Source organism: Amphibalanus amphitrite, unplaced genomic scaffold, assembly GCF_019059575.1.
Source record: "Amphibalanus amphitrite isolate SeventyFive unplaced genomic scaffold, NRLGWU_Aamphi_draft 000133F_arrow, whole genome shotgun sequence".
NCBI lineage: Eukaryota > Metazoa > Arthropoda > Thecostraca > Balanomorpha > Balanidae > Amphibalanus > Amphibalanus amphitrite.
The window spans coordinates 424,387-434,805 of NW_024881628.1; the positions used below are offsets into that span (position 1 = coordinate 424,387).

Consider the following 10,419-nt stretch of genomic DNA (forward strand, 5'->3'; position numbering starts at 1 on the left):
AGCGGGCGGCCAGCGGTTCCCCTCGTCGGCCAGCAAGATGGCGCTGACGACAATGCTGCGCAACCGACAGCCGGGCGGCTTCATGCAGCCGCAGCCGCAGCCGGGCTACCCCAGCATGCACCCGAGCATGCAGGACAAGCAGCAGCTGCTCCGGCAGCAGCAGATGATGAGGTGCGGCTAGACCCGGGGACGAGGGAGGGAGGGAGCTACTTATTACGGCCGGAATTAATCTGTCTCTGACTCTACTGTCAAGCATGTCTTGGCGAAAGTTGTGTCTGAGTACCGTGGTGGGATCTTCAACCATCTCACGGTTTCTTTGACCTGATTGACCTTTGGGTTTTGTTGTCCCTACGAAGCTAGCCCCGTATCGATGGGTTCTAGTCACTCTGCTCGGCAATCTCTGCTCCCCCCTTTCTTCCCCGCAGCGCTGTCCCAACTGATGATACTGTGTGCTGTCCTCAGCAGGGACCAGATTCGCGTCCAGCACCCGGGAGGGCCCGTGTACGCGCCGCGTCAGATGCCGGGCCCGCCGTCCGGACCGGGGCCCACCATGCCGCAGACCATGTACCAAGGTCAGTGGCCGCCTGCCGGGACACACGGGGAGCCTACTGGGGTTCACCCGTGGGGTCGCTGGGTGTTTGTTAGTGTCAGAACTAGGTTGTGAAGCTCCCCGTGTATATGGCTCAGCTAAAGGCTTAATTTGACGGTACTTGAAGGTTTTGTTATTTGACTCGATCGGCAAATGATCTGATCAACACATGTTTCAACCGTGATTCATGACAACTATTAGTAAATATGAACTTGTGGCTTTACCTTTGTCTGACAATTTGCGTGTGGTGATCCACCAGGGATGAACCCCGGCTACAACCCTGCCTACATGGCGCAGCAACAGGGCCAGCCGAGCCAGCTCATGACTCAGGGAAACCCAAACGGTGAGTGGTAACCAGCTCATGACTCAGGGAAACCCAAACGGTGAGTGGTAACCAGCTCATGACTCAGGGAAACCCAAACGGTGAGTGGTAACCAGCTCATGACTCAGGGAAACCGGGGAGTGGTGACCAGCTCATGTCTCAGCGAAACCCAAACGGTGAGTGGTAACCAGCTCATGACTCAGGGAAACCCAAAGGGTGAGTGGTAACCAGCTCATGTCTCACGGAAACCGGAGAGTGGGCCTGGTAACCAGCTCATGTCTCAGGGAATCCCAAACGGTGAGAGGTTACCAGCTCATGTCTCAGGAGTCAGGGAAACCCAAACGGTGAGTGGTAACCAGCTCATGTCTCAGGGGAACGGCCCAAATGGTGAGTGGTGTCGTATAGCGATTGTAAAATATCGCCATCAATCACGGTGTACGGGCTTGGGTGGGGGGAGGGAGGTCATCTGAGACATGAGATTAATTTTAACCTTTCTGGAAGGTAACTCTTGAAGGCTCTTACGCTTGAAGACTAACTCTGCCGTATCTCCCTGCGTTTCAGCGATGGCCTTTGGCGGCCAGCAGGGCCAGCCGGCGCCGCAGCAGCAGATGATGCAGCCGCAGCAGCAGCCCGGCATGATGCCCATGCGGTCCCAGCAGCAGCCAGGCCCGACCGGCTACATGGGCCAGATGAGGCCCAGCTCAAACTATATGCAGGTGAGCCGCGGAGCGTGACGCGCTGGTGGACGCCATGACCGACGTCTGTGGCAAACCGTACCGTTTACAGAATCTGATCATAATGCGACTGTTGATGAGCGTAAGGCCTTGGTTCTTTGGGTGACTGTGTTTACCGTGGTATCCCTGCGCTTGTCGGCGCTGAAAGCCTTTGCTTGTCTAGGACCATGCCTTTCTGACCGAGCCACTCCGTCCCCAGCAGGCGCCGAACGTGACTGTGAACGCGATGCAGGCCGGCGGCCAGTACCGAGCCATGGCGCCCGGGCCGCCGGGCGCCGCCGGTCTGCCCCAGCGGCTGCGACACCCGATGATGATGCAGCAGCAGCCGGGCACGCTCATGAACCAGCTGCGACAGCCCAGCCTCGCCCAGCAACAGCAACAACAACAGCAACAACAGCAGCAGCAGCAGCAGCAACAACAGCAGATGCAGCCGAGCAACCCGTACCAGTACCACCAGTGAGGCGGCGGCGGCGGCTCGGAGGGCCCGTACCGGGGCTGGCCGCCGGCCGACTGAGGACCGGAGCCGCCGCGGCGGCCGGTGCGCCGCGCCGCGCCGGCTGACCCGCCGCCGGCCTCTGCAGACTGTGACCTGAATCTGAGGTGACCTGATCTGTGCGCCGAGAAAGCATCTATATATTGTTTTGTTTTGAGCTGTGGCCCGTTTTTGGGACGTGTTTTGTGTAGCGCTGTGCTCGTGTCTGTGTCGGTCGCTGTGAATGGCCGCGTCTCATCATTCAGGACCCATTGATTGTGTGTTGGTGTCGATTGGGGCGTCGTGGCTGCCCGCCCGTTTCAGCGGTGATGCTGTGGTTAGTTGTCCGCGGATCGTGACGTCATGATGACGTGTTCACGAACTGTGACGCCATGATGATGTGTCCGCGGCCCACGCTGGTGTCTGCTGCGGGCGGGCGTCATCGAGCCGGTCCTTCATTCCTCCTGCCAGGGTCCCGCTCCGTACCATAATACAGGAGCACAACATGCAACCGTTTTTTGTGAACTATATATTTGCTCATCAAACTGAAGTCAATTAAATATGCCAATGTATCATCTCGGATTAATGCATAAAACCGACACGCTCTGTGCCCGTAAGAATCGAGCTCGCGTGTCCCCCACGCAGCGTCACGCCTGCAGTGACGCGCGTAATGGCGTTAGTGAACTGCATCTCTCGACCACGTCACGCTGCGGCCGGTCGGCGTTTAATCCCTCCACCCATCACAGGCCACACCCGCCCGGCACGACCCCACACAGGCCGCCCCTCGTCGGGACGTAACGCCGCACAGCTGCTGAGCTTGCCGTCGGCAGTCACACGGTGTTGCAGGCGCAGCACATCATTCACACGCTGATAACGGGGCATGATGGACGTGGTAGCGTGACAGTTACTGACGCGCGTGGGTCATTTCCGAACGCTAGTCTCTCATCCAGATTCAGTCACTTCACCGCAGTGAAAAACAGGTGTATCACTGCCCAATCAATCAGTTCAACAAGCTACACCCGACCTTCTTAGTTACACTCGCCCATAATTCGCATATCCATCGAGCATATCCCAGCCACATATCTGTATTTAATCCTTGCACTAGCACTCACCCTCGCGTCGCAGGCTCGTGAAAAGATGATCGGAGGTCGTGGTAAAAAGACGGCTGGAGACAGGTCGGAGACGAGAGAAGAGACGGGAGACAATGCCGCGGCTGGAGGATACTGAGCTGACCAGCTGCAGAGCGCGGACGGCAGGGTCAGTGTCTGACTGAGCCAGGTCTGACCGTATACGCCGCGCGGAGACAGGTGGCAGGCCGGACTCGGTCCATCTGCCAGTGCCCCGGTTAATTGTTCGATTCAGTTCACCGGCTGTCGCAGACGGCGTGTCCCAGACACCAGATACCTGGCGTCAGAGATTGAGCGGGGTCAATACCAGTTATGACACAGCTCAAGTGAAATGTTACCCAGAAACGAATGGTACTAAAAAGGACCATCAAATAAATGCATATTGACGTGCATTGTCCCTATACACGCTGACGTATAGATATCATTAATGATTCATGTTATCCGTGTCTGATGTAATCCGCCGGCTGGCGGAGCCCCCGTCACTTCCTGACTTACCGTGTAACTGATATGTCGCCGCAGCGGCTCTCGTCCCCGTTAGAAGTCTACTCCGAAGTCCGAACAGCCTGCTTCGCGTTAGTATCCAAAGACAGCCTAATTTTGAAGAATGGCACCTGCGTGATGCAGAGAAAAGGGGATAGGTTAGATTTAAAGTTAGAAGTTAGACTTATTCGTGAGACTGAAAACGGAACGAATTCATCATAATCGCTGCCGATAAAAGCCTCAATACTGAATACAAATCTATGGTTAGGTATCGACAAAGCCTGGATAGCACAGAATCACAATCTCGTCACTAAACAAGAAGTGATGCCAATCGCCACATCTAGGAGTAAAAACTCACCTCAATAACGGTTGAAAGCAACTGGCCTCCTCAATACTTCAGTTCGCCATGATGAACAGCCCACGTAGTCCGCCAGTCGAGCACATTTCCAACAAACCATCTCCTCTGCGCTGACGGGACCAGAAACTTAAATCTCATCACATCATCATCACTCAGCGCCGCGTTTTCTGCACCCCGAGTCGGTCCCTGCCGGCGCCGTCCGCACGTCACACCCTCACTGTCCGCCCCGCCCGCCCGTCCCCGGTGCCAGCGGTCCCCGGCCGGCGCCGAACGCCTCTCGCCGCCCGCTGCCGCCGGCGCCGGCCGCCGCACCCGTCACTCTTCCTTGGTTAGTTTCCCGACGTCCGGGTAGCGGGCCGGCTGTTGTCGGTACGCCGGGCTCTCGTTGACCGTCTCGGCCAGTGTCGCCACGGCCACGCGCCGCGCCGCGTCCGCCACCTGCGGGTCCTCGGCGACAGCGGCCAGCAGCGCCTGGCCGCCACCGGACGCCGTGGGCAGTCGGCAAGCCTCCAGCGCCTCAGCGGCACACCGCTCGGCCAGCTGCGCCGGCGAGCCGCGCGGCTTCTGGGCCAGCTGGGCTCCGCGCCGTCCGGACGGCTGCACGGCCAGGTAGCCGTCGCTGAAGGGACGCGCGCGCGGCGGGTGGCGGCGCTGCAGCTCGGCGTCGCGGCTGAGCGCGGCCAGCCAGTCGGCCGGCACGGTGTAGTGCCACGACTCTGTACCGGGCCGCACGGCCGGCAGTGGGGCCACAGAGCGCACCGGCTCGGCGCTCGGGCTCAGGTCTACCTCCATGGCGGCCGGTGGAGCGGCGGCTGCCGCCCCGGATCCCGCCGCCGCCGCCGGCTGAGGGGTCGACTCAGAGGCAGCTGATGGCTGAGCGGGGGCGGCAGCCGCGGCGCGCTCCTCGGCAGCCTCCCGTGCCACCAGTCGCTGGCGACGCGCGTCGTGAGTGGCCAGGTGCCACGAGTGACAGGGCAGGAACGGGTCGAACGGGTTGGCCCCCAGGTGTCTCACCACGGGCGCCTGGCCCAGCGGCGGCTGCGGCTGGGCCGTCGGTCGAGTACGAGTCGTGCTCGTGGTACCGCCAGAGTCGGCGGACGGCGGCGGAGGCGTCGACTCGGCGCTCGATGCGGCAGTGGTGCTCGGAGTCGCAGCTGTCGTTCCCGACTGCTGAGTGGTCTGAGGCGGCGTCTCGCCAGCGGCCGGCGGATGCATCATCATCGCGGCATTCACGGCTGCCTGGTGCGCCGCCATCGCCGCCTCATGTACATTACGGTGAATACCTGGCGCGTGAGCCTCCAAGTGAGCGCCAATCATGCTGTTCTGGATCGCGTCCACGATATTATTGAGGAACTGATCCTGACCGGGGGCCGGCGCGCCGCCCGCGCCGGTCGCAGGCCCTGAAGAGGTAGTTACCGTCTCCAGTTCGATTCGGACCTCATTCACGTCTTCCGTGTCCATCGGTGCATCATCCAGAGCAGGGTCGTCGGCCAGCCCGCCGCCGGTGCCCGCCTGGGACGGTGCCGACGTCGGAGCCGCAGGAGTCGCCGATCCGCCGACAGACGTGCCGGACGACGAGGACGAAGTGGACGTTGAAGAGGCCGTCGCTGTTGTAGAGACAGTGGGTGGGGTCGGTTCCGCGGGCGTACTGGTGGCCAGAGGCGGCTCCTGACCGGCAGCTGGCGGCGCCGGACCGCCCGCTCCCTCCCGATGGATGTTGGTTGTTATGTTGATGTGAGCCTGCATCGGCTGCAGCGGCATCGGGTGCGTCTCAGTGAAGATAATCGGCCTGGCACGCATGTGACGCGGCGGCACCTGCTCAAAATCGACCATCATGTCGCTGCTGAGGTGCAGCGCGTGCGACAGGTAGTGCATCGCCTCGGAGGTGTGCTGGAAGAGGCGACGCGCGTCGCGCACGGCCGCCGCGTCCGCGCACGGTCGGTCGTCGCTCAGCAGCCGTCGGTAGCGCACCAGGTACGGCCGCAGCCGCGTCTGCAGGTCGGCTATCATCTCCAGCAGGTGGGCGTACACAGCTGCGCTCGGGTGGGCCACGAACGCTGCCCCGGTGCCTGCTCCAGCACCGCCCGTCGCTCCCGCCGCGCCGGGGCCCGCCGCAGTCCCGGCGGCGCCGGCCGTACTCGCTGTCGCCGTTGTCGGCTGCGCGGCTGACGACCCGGCCGGTGCAGATGTCGTCCCGGAGGCCGGAGAGGCGGTCGGGGCTGAGCCCGGCGCGGCGGTGGTCGCGGGGGCCGGCGCGGCCGGTCCTGAGGCGCTCGGGGCGGCCGGTCTGGCGCCGGCGGGCTGCCCCGGAGGCGGCGGCGCGCCTGGCCGGTGGATGTGGAACTGGAGTCGGCCGCCGGCCGGTCCCATGGCGCCCGGGATCAGTCCGACCATCGGCAGCGCGTTGGAGGCGGCGCTCAGCGCGGCGGAGAGGGCCGCCGTGGTGGCCTGCTGCAGATCAGCGCCGCCCGCCGCACCCACCTGAACGTTAATCATCGGGAACAGCTGAGCGATGTGCGGCGGGCGCGGGCCGGTTCCGGCCTGTTGACGCGGACCGGTTCCCTGTTGACCCTGCTGTCCACCCTGCCCTGGAGCCGCCTGCTGTTGCCGCTGCTGCTGCTGCCGCTGTTGTTGTTGTTGAGGTGGCGTATGCCGCGGCGGTGGCGGCGGAGGCGGCACAGGCGCGACGGCCGGACGCGGGATCTCCTCATTATTCTCATACGCATCTAGAACAATGTTAGCTAGATGCACCATCTGCCGCGCCTGGAAGAGGCGCGCTCCGCTGGACGAGGTGCCCAGCGCCGGTGTGCCGGTCGGCCGGTCCGGCAGCGAGAACGATCCCACCAGCAGCTGGCTGACGGGCGGCGGGTGCGCGTGGTGATGGTGATGGTGGTGGTGCACGTGGTGGTGGTGGCCGCGCTGCGGGGGCGGCGCCGAGCTCGGCGGCGGGTGGCGGCCGGGCGGCGGCCGCTGCACCAGATGCACCACCTTCTCGTGCACCTCGTAGGAGCTGAGCGGCCGCTCGTCCTGCAGCACGCGGCCGCAGTAGATGAGCCGCTGCTGGCCGGCCGCGATGCCCACCTCGGCGGCGATGTGCTCCTTGAAAGCCTTCACAGTCGTGTCGTCGGCCACCGAGAACTGGTGGTTACGCGAGTCCAGCGTCTTCACAGTAATGTCCAGCATGGTGGCGCGCTGGTCTGTGGACGGAAAACGCGCTTAGTCAGCTGGTGGTGCAGAAATTTGGCTGGATAAGGAGTGGCAGGGGAGCGGAGGAGAACAAAGGGAGGAGAGTGCATTGTACCCATGGTTCAATAAGTTGAAACTCTTGCCATTTGTAACACATAAGTATTATTCGAGCTATCGCGTTTCCACCGAATCAATTGGCGTCACTACGCCTGTAGCTCGATAACTACAATCCTCAGCAATCACTCACGGCTGACTCAGTCCCATAATCAACCATCAAGCCAAAATATGTTTTCATATCAGCTCTGGCTGCAAGGACAGGGGGCAGAGTCCAAGGCTCAAGTTCAAACAAAGACTTCACAGCGTTTGACCGAACGCTGAGGATTCCGACCCGAAGTCAGCTAGCTTTAGTAAAGCTTATCTAATAGCCAGCGATCGTTGAGTCATGTAAATCCCCGCGATTCCCCACTCCGTTTGATAAGTGACTCATATGAATAAAGCCAAACATGTTATTGTATCAAACATCAAACTTGTTAAACTGATGCCAGATGTCGCATTTACCCGCCCTAGGGCGGCGAATCTGATACCAGCACATCAAAGCAGGAGGGGATGGGGGTGTTTAGGTCCCCCCCTTAAAATCGGCCCCTATCCTATGTAAAAAGGGATATGCATCGCCTGAACAAAGATAAAAGATATGAGGTAGGTAGATATTTCAGTCCTTTTAGGTCAGATCAAGAGTAAGGCTAACAGAGCCCAAAGGTCATTAAATGTAAAGTTTCCTTGTTTTTGAAGTTCATCGAGAATCTGGGAAAAAGGTTGTTCACTAAACAGTAAGCACTAAACCCTGCAAAAAATGTTTTCATAGTTTATTTAACGCTCTTTCACTAATTTCTCCTCGTGGCTCATATTTGACTGACCAAAGTTAAGTTGGTTTGTGTGCTCACTGCTCAAGGCATTAACTGTCAAAATAAACATTTTTTTTTGTGAAAAAGTCTTGTAATTAGGTACTTTTCAGACAAAGTCTGTACAGCACTCATTTTTCCAGCATCATGTTGCTTTTGACATAATGTGTTAAATGAAAACTGTTACACATTAGTCAATCTGCATGCTCTGCTGATTGCAGCAAAGGTGCTTTTGTGGCTCTTGCATACCTAATTCTAACAAAGAATGTAGTAGAACTGCTGGTGACCTTTCAGGAACCAGCATGGATCTTCAGTAACTGGTCATCAGCTGCACCCCACTACAGCTGCATACAGGTTGAGGTGGCATGATTCATCTGAAAACATCTACAGTGGTTTTGGCATGTGTTCTTCAAGGCTGGAAGCATTTACCATAATTTTATGACAAGAGCATAAAAATGAGCTGGCCCCAGGTCTGAGGTCACATTTTCCAAAAGTCACATTATACCTATGTGTAGGCACTGCTGTGCCCCTACTAAGGTATTCTTTTGACTGGGGTAGCTGCCTGTCATCCTGTACCAGAGATAGGTACCTAGGTGTCAAATAGGTGTTAATGGGTATTAGGTACTGGTAGGTATTATATTGATGCATTTCATACCTTTGTGGGATCCAATGATGTTGGCTTTTACCACCACAGTGTCAAAGCACATCAAGACAAAGAAAGGTCAACAGGCAAACACACTGGCAAACACACAGATGTAAAAAGAATTGTATTAGAAATAGTAAGTAGCGTGACTTCTAATCATAATTAAAAATTCATACTGGTATTACCCTATAAATTTGTATTTCATAAATTAGGCTTGCGTGCCATATGAAGCAACAGTTCAGCAGTCAATACAGAGGGATGGATACCTACCAACCAGCCTACCACCTATCTTATCCAAAATTTACCAATATTCCCCTAGAAATATCATATGATCTAGCAATTTGCTTAAAAGAAAGACAATGAAGAACATGAAAACACTTATTAACAATCAAAATACATAAAAATGCCCAAAATCACACACTGAGCCACAAATCTAAAAAAAACACAAGCATGAACATTATGTCTGGTTACATAGAGTTTTTGCAGGTCTCTAGCTCAGGTTTTTTGCAATACCTGAGGTAATTTTGATTCAGACTTTTCAAAGGGGCCATACCATTTATTGGATTATTTGCCAGCTGGTGTCATATAGTGGCACCATCAGAGCTTATGATGTATCAATGTGATACAAACGACTTAATATCTATCTATTAATTTTTATGAGTGCCATTTTCTGTGTTCATGTGTCCATCTACTACCGTGTTAGCATCAATAAACGGCATAGGTAGCTATCATACGTAACCAGCTGGCCAGCCAGCTGATTTTATCCAGTTGTCAGTAAAGCCCATTCAAAGCATTGAATGAAATCATTTTTCATCACAAGGCACCATTGACATGTTTCGCATCTTTTCAGGCCTAGCTAGGAGGACTTACGAGCCCTCAACAAACCTTATAATGCGGCTACTGGTGAGGCAAGCGAAAATGGTAACACAATTTTAAACAGTCCATTAAGTTCTGATTTAGACTCAGCAAATTCTTATCTCTAAAACTCACAGGTACTACGCCTAGAACTACAACTTGAACTGCAACTTAGAAACAGAAAGCAGTCCACTTCAACTTTGACATGAATAACTTGCATTTTACAACACACCCATTACTCCCTAATAACGTTGTCCCGCAGAAGCAGCACAATAAAATAATCTCACAACGTCTATCATAAACCTTACCTTAAACCCTCTCCAATTATTTTTTTCTAGAAAATTCGCGAGCAACAGCATGCGCTCTTCCCTTTTTAGCTTAGCGTGTTTTGCTTTTTGAGGGCAACGTGGCGCACAGCAAGACGACGTGTTCGATTCGATTGTTTTTTACTGTTCGCAGAGAACAGGCAGGCAAAATTCGACCAATAAACGTCGGGCGAGCTGAAGAATCTTGGACCGATTCAGGGTAAATAAAAATACTTTGGACCGATCTTTGGACCCGTATTTTTGTAAATACATTGACATCGTTCGGACGGATCGACGCAGCAATTCTACCTTGCTGTAGGCCGATCGGCCAGAGAGGTTAAAAATGATGGAGAAAATATACTATTCGTATCGAAGACTTGACCATTACCGCCCCATCGTACACGCTTTCCCCAAGTTTTCCCCCTACGAACGTTCTCGCAGTCCTTGTC

General features: G+C 56.2%; 2 protein-coding genes across 4 annotated transcripts in view; one reads left to right on the forward strand and one right to left on the reverse strand.

Annotated features, from left to right (window-relative positions):
- LOC122382084 (mediator of RNA polymerase II transcription subunit 12-like) overlaps positions 1-3,277 on the forward strand; it is a 21,237-nt gene extending 17,960 nt beyond the window's left edge. The window contains exons 20-24 of one of the 3 annotated variants that reach the window (XM_043367003.1): positions 3-171; positions 463-572; positions 849-932; positions 1,473-1,627; positions 1,848-3,277. In XM_043367003.1, coding sequence (XP_043222938.1) covers positions 3-171; positions 463-572; positions 849-932; positions 1,473-1,627; positions 1,848-2,105 — 776 coding nt within the window. In that variant the 3' untranslated portion in view covers positions 2,106-3,277. Of the gene's footprint in view, positions 1-2; positions 172-462; positions 573-848; positions 933-1,472; positions 1,628-1,844 lie in introns of all 3 variants that reach the window. The other 2 variants (XM_043367002.1, XM_043367001.1) reach the window with 2 other exon arrangements.
- Positions 2,629-10,057, reverse strand: LOC122382085 (large proline-rich protein BAG6-like). Its single transcript, XM_043367004.1, has 4 exons — positions 9,974-10,057; positions 4,083-7,279; positions 3,740-3,855; positions 2,629-3,521 (listed from the first exon to the last, which is right to left on the reverse strand). Exon 2 carries the CDS (start codon positions 7,263-7,265, stop codon positions 4,398-4,400), a length of 2,868 nt encoding a protein of 955 aa, XP_043222939.1. The 5' UTR covers positions 7,266-7,279; positions 9,974-10,057; the 3' UTR covers positions 2,629-3,521; positions 3,740-3,855; positions 4,083-4,397.
- Positions 10,058-10,419: the final 362 nt, after the last annotated feature.